Raw genomic sequence first — 22,742 nt, 5'->3', positions numbered from 1 at the left:
ATTTTATTATTTATTCTTAATCAATTTAATTAATTAATTTAATTTTTAATTTAACTTAAGACAAAAATGAAACCGTTGCTGCCCTCCGGGACCTTACATTCTATCAAGCAAAAGAACATAGAGATATCTAAATAAATAAGGCATATGGATACAGTCAGTACAGGGGAATGGGGCAGGGTAGAGTTGGGAAAACTTGTATAGAATTCTCTTGGCATTTGAGCTGAGTCTTGAACGGAATCTGGTGAGGAGAGTACATTCTGGCTATGAGAAGACAGCTTGTGACATAGGTGGAGATGCCGTGTTGTGTGGGAGCTCCACACAGGGTGGATAATGGGGAGCTGTAACATGGTATAAGCCTGAGCCAGACACAGCCCGTAAAGGGCTTTCAGTTATCTCCCTTTTATCTTTTTTTTTAACCCTCTCCTTCTGTTTTAGCATCAGTTCTAAGGCAGAAGAGTGCCAGGGGCTAATATCAGAGAGCTCCTACTTCTCTATTGCCCTCTCACCTGTTTGGGGAATTCCATTCCTTAAATTTAATCTCAAATGATTAGGATTTGAGAATTTTGGTTCTCTAAAATTTTCAAGGTTTTTCTTTTCTTCCTTGTACACAGAATGACACCTTCTAGAAGTTTGATCATAAATATCACTGGTATGCAGTGAGTCAGAAAAGATTATTTGAAATTCTCCCATCTGGGGAACAGTGAGGTTCCTCAGTGGATTGAGAATCAGGCTTAGAAATGGGATATCCTAGTTTCAAATGTGGCTTTAGGCATTTCTTAGCTGTGTGAGCCTGGGCAAGTCACTTAATCCCAATTGCCTAGCCCTTACTGCTCTTCTGTCTTGCAATTTATACTAATATTGATGCTGTATTGGCTGCCAATTCCCCTCCCCTTCGCCATATTGATTCTTATATGCCTCTTCAGTTACTCTCTTCCATTCCCCCCCCCCCCCCAATCTCCATGTAGTCTTCTTTCTTGTCCCTTATTTTTTATGGGGATATCATCCTATCCTATTCAACTTACTCCCTTCTTTCTGTCTATGTATGCTCATTCTCTCTGTACTAATAGAGATAAGGTTCTCAAGTACCTCAAGGCTCTTTAAGTTCCTTAAGAATCTCTAGTATCATAGATATATTAAATTATATTAATTATCACTTTCTTAAAAGGAATGAATATAATCATTTTAACCATATTGAATCTCTTAAAATTTCACTTTTCTGTTTATCTTTTTATACTTTTCTTAAGGGTGAATTTGATCCTCAGATTTTCTTTCCAATTCTTGTCTTTTTTATCTGGAATGCCTGAAAGTCTTCTATTTCATCAGATGTCCATTTTCCCCTGCACTGATTCTAAGACAGAGAAGTTTAAAAAAGTGTGTTTTTTTTTTAAACCAGCAAATTCAGTCTTGTGCTCTGAAATATGAGCTGCAGTGGGTTATGCTGATCAGGTATCCACACTAAGTTTGACATTAGTATAGTAAGTTATTTAGAAGTGGAGGACCACCAGGGTTATTAAGGGGTGGGGTGAACCTGTTTGCACTTCTAGGCTAGAGAAGGAAGGAAGGAAAGGAGGGAAGAAGGGGGGAAGGAAGGTTTTGAAAATTGACAGAACTTGGCAACAAATGAGTCTAAGATGTTGGGAGAATTTGAGATGATAGTACCATCTGGAATTGAGAAGAAGGGAGGGTTTGAGATGGTGGTATCATTGGGAAATTAGGAAGAGGGGAAGATTCAAGATGGTGGTATCATCATGGGGAAGTTGGGAAGAGAGGAAGATTTAAGATGGTGGTATCATCATTGGGAAGTTGGGAAGAAGGGAGGGTTTGAGATGGTGGTATCATCATTGGAAAGTTGGGAAGAAGGGAGGGTTTGAGATGGTGGTATCATCATTGGGAAGTTGGGAAGAAGGGAGGGTTTGAGATGGTGGTATCATCATTGGGAAGTTGGGAAGAAGGGAGGGTTTGAGATGGTGGTATCATCATTGGGAAGAGGGGAGGGTTTGAGATAGTGGTATCATCATTGGGAAGAGGGGAGGGTTTGAGATGGTGGTATCATCATTGGGAAGAGGGGAGAGTTTTAGATGGTGGTATCATCATGGGGAAGTTGGAAGAAGGGAGGGTTTGAGATGGTGGTATCATCATTGGAAAGTTGGGAAGAAGGGAGGGTTTGAGATGGTGGTATCATCATTGGGAAGTTGGGAAGAAGGGAGGGTTTGAGATGGTGGTATCATCATTGGGAAGAGGGGAGGGTTTGAGATGGTGGTATCATCATGGGGAAGTTGGAAGAAGGGAGGGTTTGAGATGGTGGTATCATCATTGGGAAGAGGGGAGGGTTTGAGATGGTGGTATCATCATTGGGAAGAGGGGAGGGTTTGAGATGGTGGTATCATCATGGGGAAGTTGGAAGAAGGGAGGGTTTGAGATGGTGGTATCATCATTGGAAAGTTGGGAAGAAGGGAGGGTTTGAGATGGTGGTATCATCATTGGGAAGAGGGGAGGGTTTGAGATGGTGGTATCATCATGGGGAAGTTGGGAAGAAGGGAGGGTTTGAGATGGTGGTATCATCATTGGGAAGAGGGGAGGGTTTGAGATGGTGGTATCATCATTGGGAAGAGGGGAGGGTTTGAGATGGTGGTATCATCATTGGGAAGAGGGTAGGGTTTTAGATGGTGGTATCATCATGGGGAAGTTGGAAGAAGGGAGGGTTTGAGACGGGTACCACTGGAAGTTGAAAAGAGTGGAAGGTTTGAATGGAAAGAAAATGAGCTCACTTTTGGACACATTGAGTCTAAAATCTCTACAGGACATAGTCTTTGAGAGTTGCCTGAAGTACTAAGAGATCAAGACTTGCCCAGTATCCCATAGGCAACACGTGGCAAAGGCAGGGCTTGACTTCTAAGACCCAGGAGGAAACTTAAATGCCTTATCAAACCACAGAAGTTTAAAGATCATTTCCAGTTTTAAATTATAGCAAAGGACTGGCAACAGATACAAATGCAGAATGGTTTTAATTTGGGAGTGGGTGGGAAAGGAAAAGATTCTAAGAGGGGAAGGTAATGATTTATTTAGAAAGAAAATGAAAACAAATAGATAACTCATCCTTCCTATTAACGAACTGATACAGCCTTCAGTCCTGAGCATAGCAAACTGACTTCATGTGTCTAAAGAGAAAGGACAAACCAGATTGGGATGAAAGCTTTTTTCATCTCTGCCAAAGGATCCACATCAACCCTTGTAACCCAGCCAACCCCTCTGCCCTCCTCCTCCCTGCCTCCCCTCCAAACCCCCCAAGCTTGGTCTGGGTGTTTCCATTTTAGCGTGTTGGGATTCATCCTGCCATTAAAAGTAAAACAGAAAGGTGGGCAGTGTTGTTCTCCGGGCTGCCCAGCACAAAAGGCGTCCTAGGAAACGCAGCCTGCAAACAGAGAATAATTGACGTGCCTCGAAATAATGAGAGTACAGAATGTGTCTAATCAGCAGCAGCGCAAACACTCACAAAGGGTTTCCATTCCTCCTAGGACTTCCTTTGCTGGGCATCTGGCTGGGATTATCGTTGGACTGTTGTACGTTCTGGGGCCTCTCAAGAGGATCATGAAAGCTGGCGCAGGTACACAGCGAACATTTCTGGCAGCCCAGGAAGCTCAAAGCCCATCTTCTTTCGAAAGGGGCAGGAGCAGAGCCCTGTTTCTCGTTGTGCCTGGGCTCTCCTACCTGCCCAGTTGTTTTACAGCTAAAGATAAATCATCCTCAGCCCAGACGCAGCGAACACAAAAATAAAAACAGCTGCTTGCTGGTTCATATTCCTTAAGCAACACGGAAGGTGCAGAGATGCAGATTTGAGTTTCAAGCCTTATGCTTTCCAAGTAGAGGGATGAAAATGTCGATTCTCAGCCTCGGCACTAGTGAAGGAACCGCTGAAATGTCTTGGAAAATGGCAGGCGCCAAGAGTCTTTAAAACAGACCATTTAATGGCCCACTCTAAGAATGGAGATTAGATGGCTCAGTGGATTGAGAGCCAGCTCTTAGAGATTTGGGACGTCCTGGGTTCAAATCTGGACTCAGACACTTCCTAGCCAGGTGACCCCTAGGCAAGTCTCTTACTTTCCATTGTATAGCCCTTACCACTCTTCTGCCTTGGAGCTAATACACAATATTTGATTCTAAAATGGAAGGGGAGGGTTTAAAAAATTAAAAATATATGAATATTTTATTTTATTAAAACTATTAGAATATCAGGATTTTTATTGGAATTGTTATTATTATAAATATTAGAAAGTTTTTCAGACCATCCATTGTCTCCTTTAATGTTGGGCTGGTCTCCCTTTGCTCAGAGGTCTAGCAGCCTGCCATGACATTTGCTTGTTGCAGTATTGAAACAAACATGTCTAGGAAAAGTCACGTGAATGTTGTTTAGTGAAGAGTCTGTCCACCTTTATTTTCTTTCAAAGGAGATGCAGTTATAAAAATCTCTTAATGAGTTTTATCTTCTGAAAACTCAGTACTTTGCCTGCAAAAGAGATCTGGTTCCCAGGAGCATATGCTTTGCTTTAATGTATGTTTGTTTTTTTTTTTGTGGTTGAGAGATTTATGTGCAGGAATGATAAATTTTTCTTTTCAAATACTCAGATTTTTAAAACATTCTTAACATTTATATTTCTTTCTTAGACTTTCTATGTAGTCTAGTTTATGTTGTTCACCCTCGGATTAAGTTTAAAAGAGGCCATTTGACCCAACTCTGTTTTACAAAATAAGAATCTGAGGTCCAGGGAGGTCACCCAAGTGTTAAGTAGCCAAACTGGGACCCAGAAATAACAACAAAAATAAAATTAACTAATGGTGGAACCAGGAATTCATTTCTATTCAGCTGGTGGGTCTGCCAATACTTTGGAAAAATGCAATGTACCAGCTGTCCGAATAGCTGAATTTGAATCATGTTTTTGCTGTTTAATATGTCTATAATCTTGTATAAGTCACATTTATGGACCTCCATTTTTCTGGTCTTGGCCCTGAGATCTAGAAGGGATCAAGTAAGTCAGAGGTGGAATTTGAACTCACTTCTTTTTCCAAAGCCGGTGGGCTTGTATCACATGTTTGTAGAATGAGGGGAGAGAGAGAGAGAGAGAGAGAGAGAGAGAGAGAGAGAGAGAGAGAGAGAGAGAGAGAGAGAGAGAGAGAGAGAGAGAAGGAATTCTACATATAGTTGAGAGAGAAAGAGGGGGAAGAGAGAGGAGATAAATAGAAGGATATAGATAGATAAAGAGAGATGAAAGGAGAGAGATGTATAAAGAAAGAGAGAGGGAGAGAGTTGTTGAGAATGAGAACTGAAATTTTTACCAAAGCCCTTTATCAATCTTTGCATTTTTTTTTGACATCATGAAGAGTTTCATTGATTTTTTAAAAATGTATTCGTGCTGTATTCAGAAACGCAGTGAATTTGTACTCAAGAGTATTTCCAAGTAATGCAGTCCTTGGGATCTTAGGAAAATAGGTCTAGAGATTGAAGGCATCTTAGAGATCATCTAATATAATCTCTTTTTTAGAGTTAGGTAAACTGAGACTCAGCTAGTTTAAGGGTTAAGTGCCTTGGCCAAGGGCATTTAGTAAGTGTGAGAGGTCAAGGATGATTCCAGGTCCTCTGACTCCACAGCCTATGAAATTTTCACTGTAGTGTGCTTCCTTCTAGACATTAAAGATGATTATTCATTTAACTTATCAACTATAAACAATGTAATGATACCAATTCTGCAAGGAATGAATTATATAAGGGAGAAAAATAAACCTGGAAAAGTTGAAGGCAAAAAATTTTAAAGTTTATCCCAAATAGCCACAAAATAATTATACTTTTAAATTGTTCTTTTTTTAACTAACTTTTCTATCATTATACCAAACATAAATATTTTGTATACAAAGAAGAATGAAGTAGGATCATATGTATGAAACCAGGAACTTTTGTTACCTACAGTGTTTTTTTTTTTAAGTATATATTAAATTGAACAAGGTAGTCCTAAAAATTGCCCTGATTTGTTTGTGTCCCTTTTTGAATTTTTTTGGTTTTATTCTGCATATTTTAAATGTGAGCATAATTTTTAAAGTATAAAATACCTCATGGCCCTTTTTATTATTCTTGATTTAGGCATATTTTTCTTTGATGCCCATCTCCGAAGACAACAATATTCCTTCTATGATCCAGGTAAGTATTTTAGGAAAATGGCTTCACGTTTAGGAAAATGGCTTCAATAATATTGTTTAAAATTTCTTTTATTTGATTTTATTGTTGTGGGAAACTTCTCCACCCAAGTAGATTAGTTGAGGCTGAGTGATTTATCCTTAGTCTTACTTAGTCAGCAAGTGTCAGAGATGGGATTAGAACCCAGGTCTTTGTCCACCCCAAATCCACCCCACCAGCTAACTACACCACCCTATCTATTATTGATTATTCCATTTACTAAGAAATAAAATGCTTCCTCTTTTATTTTTTATATTTATATTTATTATTTATATTTATATATTATTTATATTTATATTATTTTATATATTATTATATATTTATAAATATATAAATATTTATATTTCATAATTTCATATTATATATTTATATATTATAACTATATATAAATATAATTTATATTATAAATTATATTTATATATTTATTATTATTTTTTAAACCTTCACCTTCCTTCTTGGAATCAATGATGCCAAGGCAGAAAAGTAGTAAGGGCTAGGAAATTGGAGTCAAGTAACTAGCTAGGAAGTATCTGAGGTCAGACTTGAACCTAAGACCTCCCATCTCTAGGCCTGGCTCTCAATCCTCTGAGCAACCTAGCTGCCCTGTTTCTTCTTTTAGTACTGCTCCGATGAGTCATTGTGACATCAAGGTGACTCTGGTTTCTAAAGCCTGCCAGGGAAGCCCAAGCTTTTATTAATGATAGAATACAGCCCCATTGATGGACTTTGTAGCTCTGAGCTCCTCACCAGTTGCCCACAGGGTAAGTGGCCTTTTTTTCTTTTTTCTTTGTTTTTGTCTTTTTTTTTTTTACTGTGGCAGCTAGGAGGCAAAGTAGATAGAGTGCTGGGCCTGGAGTCAGAGTCCAAATGTGGCTAAAGACTTTTACTAGCTCAGTGACCCTGGACAAGTCATTTAATCCTGCCTCAGTTTCCCCACCCAACTAAGGAGCTGGAGAAAGAAACATCCAGTGTTATTGTTTTTTTTTTTTAATTAAAAAAAATCCCCCCATGGGGTCATGGAGAATCAAACGTGACTGAAAAATGAGTGAATGCAATTCCAATCCACGTAGGAGATGGGAAAGCTCCCACCGGTGAAAGTGGATCTCTCCGAAGGGAGGACACCAAGAAGGATTTACTCCGCTCCGTTATTTTTAAATAATGACGATGATGATGATAAAAAATAATTCTCCATGCTGATGTGCTCTTTCAGACACTTGATAGAGCCTTTCGTTTGTCCCTGAGGCCAAATATAAGGCTATTGCTGCCCTTTTAAAAGAGGGGGCGGATGTGGAAGGGGAGACGGTCATGGGTCATCCGAGCGTCTTGTAGGAGTCTTAGGCACGAAACAAGGTGGAAGAGAAAGCCACAAGCATGGCGGAAGTCCGCGCTTGCGCCTGGGGCATCTCAGAGGCTTTTCTATTTAGCTCCTCCCACTGGGTGTTGGGGATCGTCTTCTGTTAAACCCGGCTCCCTCAGCACATTTTCTAACTCTCATAAGCAAACGCGAGAGAGCCTCTGCAGTTAAGTGATGGGAGATGGGATGAGCAGAATGCCTCGTTCCTCCCGATTTCCAGTAAATAGGTGGGGCAGCTCCCAACTCGTAGGTCCAGGGCTGTATGTACCGCATTCCAGTGGCCCCGGGGAGCACCGGGGTAACTGGAGCATCGCCAGCTGACGTGCGAGGGAAGCAGCAGGCTTGAGAAGTACTCTGTGTGCTTGGCAGGCATGCCAATTTAGACGAGCTATAGAGTTCAAAACACAAGGTTAGGGACTTATTTTAAAGAGCCGCCCCAGAGACTCTGCTCAGTAAAAGAAGCGAGATTGTGATCCGCAGCGCCAGATCTTTCTTTGATCACAAATATTAAGGATGTTGGGTTTTTTTTCCCTTCAGTCCATTCATCAGTTACCTTTATCAAATGGCCACCTCAGGCATGACACTGAACTAGCCTTTATGAAAGGATGACCCACGTTCTTGAGAAAATTGTCATATAATTGGTGGCACAGGACCAACACCTAACAGAGAAATACAATCTTGGGCAAATAAGGGATGCTTCGAAAGGGAAGGATGGAAATTGAAATTGATTTATTTCAGGTATAGTTAGTATATTTCAGGTATAGTTAGAGGAATAGGTACATCTCCAAGGGAGAGAGCACTATGAAAGGAATGTATGTGGAAGGAAGCATGGTTTTTGGTGTTTTGAAAATTAAGGATGTTTAGCCAAAAGAAGAGAAGACTTAGCTGTTTGTAAGTATTTGAAAGGCTACCACTGAAAGAAAGATGGGCTACGACTTGTTTTTGCTTAGCCCCAGGTGGCAGTATTAGAGGCAGTGGTTGGAAATGACAAAGAAACTTATTCAGACTCCTTTTTTTTTTTTCCCAATTAATTCCATTAATAAGCATTTATTTTCCTTTCTTTTCCACTCTGGTTGATTCCGTCCCTGAGGATGACAGCAGGTTTGTCTCCATTTACTTAACTTAGAAGAATTGAGAAAATAATATTTGTTAAATGGTCAAGTTGCCACTCCCTCATAAAAGAAATGATCCATAGTCAAGCAAAACACATTCTTGCCTTGACCATATCTAAAAGTAGTTGTCTTGTTCTTCATCTTTTTTTTTTTAATTTGGAAAGTTTTATTTAATTAATTTAGAATATTTTTCCATGGTTACATGATTCATGTTCTCTCCCTCCCTCCCCATTAACCAAGTGATTCCACTGGGTTTTACATGTGCCATTGATCAAGACCTATTTCCATATTATTGATTTGCACTAGGGTGATCATTTATAGAGTCTATATCCCCATCAACCCAATGATCAAACAGTTGTATTTCTTCTGTGTTTCCACTCCCACAGTTCTTCCTCAGGATGTGGATAGTGTTCTTTCTTATAAGTCCCTGGATCACTGCATTACTGCTAGTAGAGAAGAAGTCCATTACTAATTCTTCTTCTTGAATCCACCACCTCTCTGTCATGGAGGAGGTAGTATGGCTTCTCTGGAATCATGGTGGATCAAAATTCTTTAAATTGTTCTAAGTTTCTCTTTATAGAGTTATTGTAAATAGTATAAACTGTTGTTCTGGATCTGTTTACTTCACTCTGCCTCAGTTTATACAATGTCTCTTCCCAGATTTCTCTTCATGAAGCTGCTTCTATTGTCACTTTCAGTGGTGCCATGGTATTCTATTATATTCATAGACCATAATTTGTTTAACCCTTCTCCCTCTGGTGGTAAGATAGTGAGAATAGTGAGAATGGTTATATTTTTATTGTTCTTATAATGAACTCAAGTCATCCTAACCAAATAAGAATATTTCAGCATATCAAGAAGAAGTAACATAGAAGAGTATGTGTATATGTGTGCCTGTGTATTTATTTATCTATAAAACCATGACCAATTACATCTAAGAACAGGCTGCCTTGGAAGGAAATGCATTTTTTCTTACTGGAACTCATAGAGCAATGGGGTGGATAGACCAATTGGTGGACACGTGGTAAAGGGAATCCTCAGTTCAGATGACTTAGAGTAGATTGAGTTTTCTTTCAACCCTGATTATAATTGATTGAGTTTTCTTTCAACTCTGATGATAATATTTAGTTTATTTTTTCATCTGTTCTAAAGCCCTGCTGAGAAGATTGTTTCAGTTGCTGGGAACCTGTTACTTGAAAAGACTGCTGCATGACCAGCACCCATATTTACACAGTGTGATGATAAAGACCATTGGCTGGCTTGTGGCAGCTGTTGTTCGTGGCCTTTTTACATATACTAATGGTTGTTATTTATTAAGCAGAGAGTACAGGGTATTTTTTGGGAATGGATGGGACAGAATATTTTATAAATCTGATGGTAACAAAAGCTTTTTTTTTTTTTAACACTACTCTTTCAGTGTTAAATCAGAAACAGTGAGTGTATTCACAGCTTATTTCTGGTTGTGACAGTCAGGGTGATAGCAGGTTTGCTTCCTTGTGTTTTCATTACCTCTGGTCACTAGGCACCATTAACTTAAGCTAGCAGAGTTAAGAAAAGAAGAATTCTTTAAATAGTCAATTCATAAGATATCCCAGATGGTGATTGGAAAAGGTAAAAATGAGATTGGTTCTTGCCATGACAAACTTTGAGAAAATAATAATAGAGTCTACAAGCTCTATGCATGAGATAACAAAAGATATAGGGGAGATAACCATAGGGAGGAGTTAGGAATGGAAAGATAAATCTGGGATTCATCAATTTTAAGGGTTATAATCAAGGGCATGGGAATGGATGAGATCACCCAGGGCGTAGATAGGGAGAATCATCCTCGAAAATATGTAGCAGTCCTAACCTCCCTTGCCATAGTACACATAGTACACATAGTGATCTTTCACTAATCTTACAAACAAAATCTTGATTTCAAAAGCCCAATTCAGACTTTTCTGTGGCTCAATCCCCTACTGAATTCAAGAAATATTGTATTAAGCACATATTAAGTGTGAGGGAACTGTGTTAGGTATATGGCGGTACAAAGATAAAAATTATATAGTCCCTAACTTTTAATGTGTTCATCTTCTATTGAGAATATGTTATTTACAAAAATAAAAATACAGGGTGGGGGAACAAAGAACACAAAGGACTGTTAAAATTTTTAAGAAAGGAGAAAAGACTCTCAGCCTGGAGAATCATGGAAGATGGCACCTGGAGGAGGTAATGGAAATAAGTTTTTGAAAGAAAGAGAGGAATTTGGAAAGATAAAAATGAGAAAAGAGAGTATACTCCAAGTTTAGGGGATGGCTTCTGTCAATGCATGGAAACCAAAGGTGAGATGTTGATTTGGATGGACACCTAGAAGTCATATTTTTCAATCATATTAGTAGTAATATGAAATAAAGTACCAAAGATATCCTAGATATAGAGTTAGAAGAAGCCTTATAGATCATCCAGCCAGATTTTAGAGCATTTAACACAGTATCTTGCATTTTTCAGGTCTATAGTTAATATTGGTCAGTTGACTTATTAGAGGACCTTTATGGAGTTTTTTTTTTTTTTAATACCAGAGGCAATAGGAACCTGTGGAAGTTTTTTGTTTGTTTGTTTGTTTTTTCAAGTCAATGGATTGAAATAACTGAATTTGATGCTTTAGGAAGATTACTTAGGAAGATAGGTAAAGAATGAATCAGAGATGAGAGATACTGGGAGACCTGTTTAAAGGCTAACATAATAATACAATCAGGAGGTGATGAAGCTACTGACAAGACTGGTAACAGTATAAATGGAGAAAAGGAATGCGAGTGATGTCATGGTACTAAATGTGATAGGTATTGGCATCCAGGATATTGAAAATCAGTACATACAGGGACAAGAAGAAATGCGGACATCAGAGGATTACAGATTCAAATCTGGAAGAGATCTTAGTGACTCCTGTGTCTAACAGCCATATATACCCACCACCACCACTCTTCATTTTATACATGAGGAAACTGGGTCACAGAAAATTAAATGACCCAGAATCTCTGAGAAGTAGTAATTGACTATGGTTTGACTTTTTCCAAGTCTAGCACATTGTCTGCTTTTCCATGCCAATTCTAAAAATCAAATATGATTGAGATTTCAGATCTGGATGATTGAGAAGAAAGTGATACCCTCAAAGGAAATTGGCAAAATGGGCAAATTTTGGTAAGAAGTGTAAAGATTATAGAAATAAATTATTTGCCATTACTTCAGAAAATGGTGAATTCCAGTGTAGAAGTATTGAATTTAAAGGCATCTCTCCATGCCCAAGCAGGCAATTAGAAATTCAAGACCTTATTCCAGGAGACATATTAGGGCTGAGGTAAAGATATGAGGTTCGTTGCCTGAAAAAATTGCACATATTTAACCTCAGAGAAGAATATTCAAGGGGCAGAGGAAGACATGGCTGTCTGAGTATTTGAAGGGAAAGACTTCACCTAGAAGAGAAATTTCATGACATGTGGAAGAGGGCAAGAATTGTTTTGTTTGGCCCCAGTGGGAAGAGCTAGTAAGTAGCAAGGAGTGGAAAGTGCAAAGAGGTCCATGTTGTCTGGACATTGGAGAAAGCTTCCACAAGATCAGAGCTATCCTAAAAGTGGAAATGACTGCCTTGGGAAATGATAGGTTCCCCTTCTTTGCCAACTTTCAAGCAGAAGCTGATAACCACTCATCAGGTGTGTTCTAGGGCAGATTCCATTTTTATATGAATTGGCCTGGATGAGATGGTGACGAGGTCCCTTTCAGCTCTGTGATTCTCCATCTTAGGAATATCCATTTGAGAGTTGTGTGGAAAATGGATTGGAGAAGGAAAGCAGGGAGACCAATGATGTGGCTATTGAAGATATATTTATCTGTCTGAAAAGCATGGGGGATGGTGAAACAGCCTTAGAGATGGGAAGACACAGGTTCAAATCTTGCCTGAGATATATACCAACTATGTGATTTTGAGCAAATTAATGAAACTCTCAGAGTTCTAGGCAACTTTCTAGAACCGTAAGTTCCTGGGAAGATGCCACCCTGCTTTGGTGCAAGGAGAATGCTCTCTATCAAGACAATCTCACTTCCAGCTCCCTATCCCTTAATAGCAAAATAACAACTTATCCCAACATCATCTCTATCAGAAATCCACCAAGAACACAGCATGGTCTTATCTTAGTCCCCTTGAGTGTCTACTAAGCTTTCTTTATATATATACCAACTCACTAATTTATTTGTTCATAAGTATTTCCCTTCTGACCATTTCTGAAATATGATTGCCACCCAAATCTTTCTTAAACCCATCTTTATCTGAACTCTAATGCCAAAAGGGAGAAATACTCTTGACTACATTGGGTCCTGCCAAAGTCCTGGGTTCCATGTCCTAACTCTGCCATTTTCCTATGTGACCTTTGGACAATTTATTAAATCTCGATGGCCCTCAGTTTCTACATCTGAAAAATGAGGGGGTTGGACTTAATTATCCTTAAGGGTCTTAAAATTCTGTGATCCTCTTTTCAGAAACCAATTCCTTGTTGCCTTTAGTATCAAGTACAAATATCTTTGCCAGTTTTCCAAGGTTTTTTTTTTTACCATCTGGGCCTATCCCATTTATCCCAAGTTTATTTCTCCCTCTTCCCAAATTTGAATCTTTTGCCTGGTTTAAGCTGGTTTCATTCTCATATCTTGTCCATGCTACATTTGTTGCCAACTCTATGTTTGTCTTAGTTTTATTCATTAATTAAAAAAACATTTATTAAGCTCCTAGTTTGTGCCAGGTTCTGTGCTAGGCCTTAGGGATACAAAGACAAAACCAAACCAAAACCAACAGTCCCTGACCTCAAGGTTCTCCCATTTTATGGGATGGAATTAATAAATCACTGGAGAAAAGCAAATATTAATATTTATATATAAGTATATAGATATAATTACTGGAGGCAGGGGGAAGAGGAAACTATCATGCATCTGGGAGGACCATGGGGGAAAATCCCCCACAGGGGAGGTCACTTGAGTTTTGAAGGAAATAAGGAATTTTGTGAAGAAAAGGTGAGGAGCAAGAAGGGGGCATTCTGGGCTTGGGGAACAGACTGCAAAGAAATGAATGCAATGATGACTCTTTTGAAGAATTGATAGGCCAATTTAGCTGAAATTTAGCATATGAAAGAGAGTAATTTGCAAGGAGACTTATAAATGTGAAGCCACATGGCCAAGGACTTTAAACACCCACAATAGGAAAGCCACTAGAGCTTATCAAGCAATGAGATGACATGGATAGATTATGACTTTGGGCAGCCATTTGGGAGATGTGGATTGGAGAGGGAAGACTCTGGAATCAGAGAATCTTACCTTGTTATTTATTTTCCTTATTAAAGTTCTACTGATCCTTTAAGGTTTTGGTCAAGTTCCTTGTCCATCATGGCTTCCCTGACCCCCATTAACTTGTGATTCCTGTAGGGCTCATGAATCAAGCCATCTCACCCTTATTTATGTGTTGTTACCTATATTTTCTCTTTTATTCTTATATATTATATTCTAAACTGCTTTGAGCATCTGGATTCCATCTTTGGTATCCTGCTTAGCACCTAGCATCATGATGAGCACACAGTAGATCTGCCACAAACATTTAATGCAACTAGCTTATTCTGGGGTCCTCAGGATTGAATGTCTAAGCTAGACAGAGGACATTTCCCCCCAGAATCTGGGACCAGCTGAATTTCTAGTAAAATCCCCATTGTATACCTCTACAGAGGCAGGTAAGATTGACCCAGAGTTGCCATCATTCTAGCTCACTTTGGCTCTTCTAAAAATTAAATTATAATCTCTAACAATAAAAATATTATATTTTATGAGGTTTGTTAAAGATAATTAGACAGCAAGGAATAAAGAAGATACAAAATAAAGACCACGTGCCCATGGCTGGTTAGCCATTTTCAAAATCCCCACTCATCACCATCACTGCTGATTGCTGAATCATGCCCAAAGAGAGACGAGGAGCCTCAACACCCACTCCCGTTATCCTCTGTCTGCAGGAAGTATGTAATGACAGGAAGTCAGTGGGCTCTCGGGATATGTAGTTCTTTTTTAGGGTAACAGATTTTCTTATACACTCTGAAGATGTCTACAGCAGAACTAGGTCTCAATGACACACTGAGAGTGAATGATCCTCTGGAGAAGTATGATAGGTCAAACTGGCAACATTGAATGAATGGCAAAAAGTGGCTTCCTAGAATTGCCACCCTTAGAACTCACTCCTACTCTACTATCAGCAAGAAGACCATAGAATATATACAATCCACCCAACTCAAGTCATCTTCTCACAGCCCAATGGGACTTCACTCATCCAACTTTGAACTGGATGGTTGGGACTCTACCTTAGAAGACCATAAAACTATTATGAGTCAGTCAGGTGTCACAGGAGGACATGAATTCAAATTCAACCCCAGACACTAATTGGATGACTTTGGGCAAGTCACTTAATTTCTGTCTGATTCCGTTTCCTCATCTATAAATTGAGGATAACAATAGCACCTACCTTCCAGGATTGTTAAGGAATTACTAAAATGCTTTGCCCATCTTAAATCACTTTTTAAGTGCTGGTTATTATTATTTATAAAATGGTTCTTTACACTTTCAGGTGAGTAGTTAATGGAACATAGGTACTTTCCTTAGCTGGTCTAGATCCAGAGAACTGCCATCATTTTTGGAAAGCCCAAAGAATGATAACCTTGGAAGCAATAACAGAAAAGTTTTTGACCCATGTCACTTGACCTGCTTTGTTTTCTTATGGAATCATTGTTTTAGAGTTGGAAGAACATCTTGGAGTTCATTGAAACCTAATTCCATATGAGAAAATTAATTCTCTGTACATTCTAATATGGGTTCACCTCCACTGTCTTTTACATTGTTTTTGAAGTTGATACTTGTGAGTTTCTGAATGCAGAAAATTCTTTGGTATAAAGATGCCCTCTCCCAAAGAAGATGTGCATCGTAGCCATGATTTACAACCTTGGAGACTTCCTGAGAGGAACTTATCCATGAGTATACTACTACTATGTATCAGAGGAAGGACTGAAACTTGGCATTTTCTTGATACCAGAACCACTCTCCAACTAAACTGTGAGCCATGTTTTTCCCTCTCTCTTTAGATTAGTATAGCAAAACCGTGGCTTCCAAAGGCTGATTTAACAGTTTATTAACAGTTTTTTAAAATTTATTTACTCCTCCTGTGACTCATCCATCTCATCTGTAAAAAGGGAACCCACTTCATAACTCCCTTCCAGGAATGGTGCTCAGGATCCACAAACCAGAGCATGAACAAGGCAAAAAAGGACCTCATTTCCCTTCTTGGAACATTTTTTCAGCTCCAAAGAAAAAGTATCATCTTTGCATTCTTTTATACAGTTTGGGTGTAGACACTGTGTGACCATGAGAAAATCACTTACCCTGTCTGATCTTCATCATCCTCATCGATAACATGAGGAATTTGGACTGAAATGATTGCCAGAGTCCCTTCCAGCTCTAATGGGCAGTGATTCCAGGAAATCATTTTAGCAGTGCAAAAAAGCAATATCATATAAAGCTGAGGGTTCATGTTAGCAACCAGCTGAGGAACATTTAAGAGTGGACCCCTCGTGAGTACTGACTTTATTGTTAATATGGCCATGCCCAGCTGAGGAAGGCTTTACAAGCCAATGAACCTCATGAATGTTTAAAAATCTGTGACCAATTTCTCTAATCTTGGTATTGTTTCTTGATCTCCTTTGCCATGAAAATCTGGTATGTCTATAAGGAACAGATGGAAAGCTAATGGAATAATGATAACCAGAATTTCTTTTAACATAGTGCCAAAGTATATAGCTATGAAAGAATGTTCAACTAGGTTGGGTTTTTTAAATATAATTTAAACGTGTTTCTCCTAAGTGTTTGAATGTTAGAGTCTTCCAGGAATGTAAATTATGGAACTATAAAAAGAAAGCTAATTGGGCCAGCAGAACCACTAAAGGATGCTCCCCGTCCTCGAAGGCCTGCTCCCTTTGTTGCAGATGTCACTGAGATGCTTGGGGTTATTGATGACTCCGATATGATACCTTTAATCGCACAAGTCTTTGACTTACAACACTGCAAGTTCCCCCCAGTCCTCCCCCTCTCTCCTTTGTCTGACAAGTCCCAAAATTAGCTTTTGTAGTATTCAGATCTCCAGGCTTGTAGACTATATTTCAGTGAGCCATTGGCTGGGATGTTTGAATGAGAAATAACGTGAGGGAAAAGGCATTTTCTAAATCTAGAAAACATTCCTTCAAATCAGTATAAACGTAGATGACAGCCAGATTATAAAGATACAGCACCGGGTAATCGGAGGCATTCAAGCAGTTTAGATTTTAATTTAACTGAACCTTAAACAACAAAAAACAATTTTCCCCCCTACAAAAAGAATCCCTTACTCAAATGACACAAAAATACTCAAAACACAAAGAACTTTTGTGAGAGAAAGATTGTTGTTGTTAAGACTGTCTGTAAAAGTGTGCCTAATTGAGTTTGGTAGCTGCCTGATAAACAGTTTCTATTTAATTAATAATAATGTTGTTGGTTATTGTTTCAGTTTTGTCTGATTCTTCATGACCCCATGTGGGGTTTTCTTGGCAGAGAAACTGGATGGTTTGCTGTTTCTTTTTGTAGCTCATTTTGCTAATGGGGAAACTGAGGCAAACAGGATTACATGACTTGGCCAGGGTCACTCATCTAGTAGAACACCCACCCCAGTGGAAGGGTCTGTATTTTAGGATGCAATGTGAAAAATGGATATTTGGTCAGTTGAGAAAAGACTTCATCAGTTCATTCAACAAACATGGTTAATTGCAGTTTGGCTTCAATGATGTCCAGACCTTTGCACTTCCCCAGGCTGTTGTGATGACTTGGAGAATTTCATTCGCTTTATCCTCCCTTTCTTAAACAATAATAGTGTTAAGACTTTGCAGTGGAGGGGAAAAAAGAAATTAAGTTGTTGAGTCTGGAGTAAAGCCTCTCTACTTTGGATAAGTGAAGACAGTTTGGCTAAATGAGGATCACAGATGTAAGTGCTGGGAAGAACCTCAGGAACCATCTAGACTAGCCCCGGATTTCACATACAAGAAAACCAAAGCCCAAGGACATCAAATGACTTTGCTGAAGTGATGTAGGCAGTGTGTGCTACAGATGGGATTTGAACCCAAGTCTTTTGTTTCATGGCAGCTAGTATCCTTTCCAATTAGTTAACAAAGCAAAACAAAATGATACTATAGAATTTTTAAAAACCCTACCTTTTGTCTTAGCATCAGCTCAGCCCTTGCTTCATATCTACCTTAAAACTGATCCAATGATTTTAAAAAAACACTTTTTTTTAGATTTAAACATTTTTAATTTAAAAAATCTACTGCAATAGATTCCAATAACATGGAAAATAGATTTTGAACAATGATACACGTATAACCCAATGGAACTGTTTGTCGGCTTTGGGATGGGGAGGAAAGAGTGGGGGAGGAGGGAGGATCATGAATCATGTAACCATGGAAAAATATTCTAAATTAAAAAAGGGAAAAGAAAAGAAAAAAGAAAAAACATTTAAATTTTTTTAAACATTGCACTAGTATTACCTAAGCAGGGCTAATCTAATGCTCTTAACATAGTATAGATGTATATAAATGGACACTTCTTTGATGGCAAATTTATTAAGTAGTTAATTTAATAGAATAGAGTGTGTGGCAGTAGCTCCAACCAGACTGACCTGTTTATTGTTCCTTATATATGATATCATCTCACCCCACTCTTTGCCTCAGATACAAATCATCCCTCGTGCCTGAAATGTTCTCTCTGCTCATCTATAGCTCTTGGAACCAGAATCAAATAACTTTCTTCAATAAAAGCTTTTTTAAGAAAAAAGACATTTTAGAACTGGACTTTAGCCAATAGGTAAATTTATTATTATAGGGACCAGTGATTTTTTTGAAGTGGAATTGAATAGCCAAGTTATCTCTTTCCTGTCTTATTCAACAAGTTTGTGAAAATATAAAGTCAATTATACTTCTAAGGAAATTAAAATTCATAAATATTAATCGGTTTTGTGCTTTTCTTCTATCATATTCGTCAAATGGAGCTAATGAGTTAGTTAGCAAATCTGTTTCTTATTCTATAGAATCATGGGGTCACAAAGGCTTTACTAAATGTCATTTAGTCCATCTCCCTGCCTCTATGTGGCATTGTATTAAAGCCATTCCAAATTTTCCTTAGTTTTATTTTTACCAAATCATCTCAGTGTTCTAATCTATTATATTTTCTCCCATCCTTCCAAATCCAATTTAAATTAAAATTTCTTCCTGTCCACCTTTAGTAGATATTGAGAAAAACCAGGTACATACTGGTATCCCTCTTTCTGTGGCAAAGTCCTAATTTTTAAAACTGTAAAGACATTTAAAATGTCATGTAACCATGGAAAAATAGTCTAAATTAATCCATTAAATAAAATTTTCCAAATTAAAAAATAAAATAAAATAAAAAATAAAATTAGGAAATGGCCTTTATTGGCATGGCTTAGCACCGTGTCATGCATACGATCATCAACTTTTTACAGTAGTTTGTTCTTTCCCTACTTAGTTGGCTCCAGCCCCAAATCTCACCTCTTAACTCTTAAAAAACCTTTCTGACTCTGAGTAACTTGATTTTCTTTTAGCCTCAGTTTCCTTCTCTATAAAATCCACATAGTGCTTCCTTCCCAGGGTCATTGGTAGGTAGTATAGATAAAGTTCTTGGTACTTTGCATTAGAATGCTCTGGTTGGCCCATTTAAAAATTTTGTTTATTTGGATTCCTAAAGGATATAGAGGACAACAAGGCGACTTTTTCGACAATCAGCCTTACCAAGAAATCCCAAGGAACTACTACGCCTACACGGCAGGCTTCACTGAAGAGGAGCAACTAGAAAGAGCTCTGAGAGACAGCCTCCAAGACCGAGGTAAGCATCTCGTGGCCTCCTTGTTTTTAGGAAGGGTTCACATGATGAGGTAGTGTCTGTACTGGGCCTGCTTTGCAGAGGAACGACCTTAAAATAGTTTGTAAAAAGCCTACATCGTTGAAGAAGTGTGTGCAGAATGTGATTGCTAGGAGTGGGGTGTGATGCCATATTGCCACCAACCTCGTCTAATGAAGTGCCAGACTCTATGCGGACGTATTGTGAACGTGCTTCCTTTTATAGGTCTGCTCAGCTCCGTGACTCTGACAACAGTTGAGCTAAGAAACTTCTGAAAAAACCATTTCTTAGGGCACTAAAAGGGCTCCCAGCAAAGCAAGTTGCTGGAGAATAGATGATGTGCCATTCCGCCATCTTTCTTTGGGATTGGCCTCATGAGGACATCATCGCTGATTTCCTCCCGGTGGCTGTCAGTTTCCTGGTGTGGCCCTTGAGAATAAAAAGTGACTTTCAAACTCTGTTGAGGCATCAAGCTGGGATTTTGGTGAAGGCAGCTTAGATGAACAGTTAGGGTAGGGGCAGAACTTCTGATGAATGGATGTGGAATGCTCTGATGACCTGTATGGATCAGAAAAAGTATAGAAAACTGGGTCTGGACAGAGGAGGTCCTGGGTTCAAATGGATCCTCAGACACTTTCTAGCTGTAGGATCCTGGGGAAGTCACTGAACCCTTGCTGCTTAGCTCTTATTGCTCTTCTGACTTAGAACCAATGCACAATATTGATTATAAGATGGAAGGTAAGGGGTTAAAATGCATTGATCAATGACATGTATAACCCAGTGGAATTGCTCATTGGCTATGAGAGGGGGGTGGGAGGAGGGGAGGGAAAGAACATCAATCATGTAACCATGGAAAAATAGACTAAATTAATTAAATAAAAATTTTCAAATCTCAAAAAGTAAACATTTTTAAAAATGTGTTGAAAAAGGACTCAGTAAAACTGCAAAACAGAAAGTCTTGTGTTATCTCTTTCCTGTCTTATTCAACAACTAAGTTTTTTAAAATTTAGAATCTATAATTATACTTCTAAGGAAATTAAGACACTTCCTACCTATGTGATCCTGGACAAGTCACTTATATTACCTAGCCCTTGCTGCTTTTCTGATTTGGACCCAATACTTAGGATTGATTCCAAGACAGAAGGTAATGGTTTAAACAAAAAAAGAAGAAAAGAAAATTTGGAGAGAGGCCTATAGCCACAGGGGAGAACAACTCCTTGAAGGCAGGGACTCTTCCCTTTTGGTCTGTGTAAACCCATTTCCTGGCATATAGTAAGAACCTAGTAATTGCTTGTTGGTTGATTGATTTTAAGCTCAGACGTGCTTACTTAGCTATTTAAAGATAGTTGTCATGTGCATAAAGTTATCTTTTCTCCTGGCTAAAAATTTCCATTTTCTTTAATGGCTCCTCAGAGGATTTTGTTTTTATTCAAGTCCAAGAAATGGTCCTCACTTATCCATAGCCATCAGTCTAGTTTCACCAAAAGCAAGTCATTATAAACAAGACTTATTTCCTTTTTCAATGCCTTACCTTGGTAGTGATGCTGATAGGCATGAGATGTGAATCAGACAATAAACATTTATTGAGCACCTCTTCTATATAGTAGTCATTGTGCTCAGGTCTGGGGAGATGGATGGATGGATGGAAGGATGGATAGATGGACAGAGAGGTGGATGTATGGTTGGATAGATAGAAAGAGAGGTAGATAGAATTATAGAAAAGGTAGATAGTTCTAGATGGGTAATTTTATAAAGCATAGATATAGATAGATAATTATATAAAAGAGAGACAATTATACAAAAAATAGGTAGATTACACACATAACTAGATATAGATGCAGGTCATATAAGCAAAGGGTTTCTTAAGATATCTTTGAAGACAAGATAAAGAAAAATGTCTGTCCTAGGAAACTCCTCCCTGCCTACAAATGCTAGTGCTCTCCCCCTCTAGGATTACTGTCTAAATCCTAGATATTATACTGACTTATATAAACTTTCATCCTCATTACAGCACAAAGTGCTTTGAAGGCAGCAACTTTTTGGTTCTTTTTTTCCTTGTATCCATGGAACTCAGCCTAATGCTTATCTCATAATACATATTTTTGAGTGCTGATTGATTGTTGATTTATCATAGATTGAGGAGAGGAGAGAGGGAGGGAGGGAGAGAGTAAAAGAGACAAAGAGGGAGAGGAAGAGAGACAGAGACAGAGAGGGAGGGGAGAGAGAGAGAGAGAGAGAGAGTATTTATAGTGGCATATCATAGAGTTCTCTTCTGAGCCCTGTGATAGTTAAGATATTTTTTCCAGTAATGTAAGGAAGGTACATTATTACATTTAAAGAAGAGATAAAGTTGGGGGAAAGAAAACAACTCCTATTTATCAGACCAAAGTTTTTGATAAAAGTTTTATCTTGAGCAAAAAACCAAGATGAGCTTTTATCAGGGATAAATGTAAAATCCTAAAAATTCCATTTTAAAATCAGCTGTAAAAAGCACATGTTGAGGAGACCTAATTTAACAGTATCTTCTTAGATGAGATTGCATGATATAATGGGAAATATACTGGACTCAGTTGTGAGAGATCTGATTTCAATCCCACTTCTAAAACTTCTTGTGCGGCTTTGAACAAAAGCCTTGATCTCTCTGAGTCTCTGTTATCCCATTTATAAAATGGAGGTGATAAAACTTTCAGTACCCACTCATGGGACTGTTGGAAGAATCCAATGGTATATGAATTCAGAAAGTGCTTTATAAACCTTAAAGTACAATATAAATATCTTTTAGGGGGTTGTAGTTGATGCTCACTTCTGGGATCAAATGACTGCCAGTCATAGAGAAATAATATTCTGGTAAATCATCTTGGTGGATGGGCTAAACCAGGTTGAAGGTAACTTGTCAGTGGGTTGGGGGGATGTCTACCCCAAGTGTGTGAAGACTTCTCCCAGAAGAATGAATGGAGGAGAAAAGTTCGTTCTGTTGGCCATGAAGGCAGCAGAAACAGGCCCTGAGGAGTGCTTAGAGCTTGTTCAGGTATTAAAGATGCCAAGGTCATCCTCCACATCTTGA

The 22,742-nt window shown here is 38.5% G+C and overlaps 1 protein-coding gene across 12 annotated transcripts in view; it reads left to right on the top strand.

The window, feature by feature from the left end:
- Positions 1-22,742, top strand: part of RHBDD1 (rhomboid domain containing 1) — a 181,729-nt gene that overhangs the window by 88,779 nt on the left and 70,208 nt on the right. For all 12 annotated transcript variants that reach the window (XR_008914050.1, XR_008914049.1, XR_008914048.1 and 9 more), the window contains exons 4-6: positions 3,516-3,604; positions 6,131-6,187; positions 19,526-19,663. Coding sequence is in view for 9 of the 12 variants with exons in the window: in XM_007502170.3 (XP_007502232.1) it covers positions 3,516-3,604; positions 6,131-6,187; positions 19,526-19,663 (284 nt within the window). In the remaining 3 variants the exon portion in view is untranslated. The remainder of the gene's footprint in view (positions 1-3,515; positions 3,605-6,130; positions 6,188-19,525; positions 19,664-22,742) is intronic.

This window comes from Monodelphis domestica, chromosome 8 (assembly GCF_027887165.1).
Source record: "Monodelphis domestica isolate mMonDom1 chromosome 8, mMonDom1.pri, whole genome shotgun sequence".
Taxonomy (NCBI): Eukaryota; Metazoa; Chordata; class Mammalia; order Didelphimorphia; family Didelphidae; genus Monodelphis; species Monodelphis domestica.
This window is presented reverse-complemented; position numbering and strand designations above follow the sequence as displayed.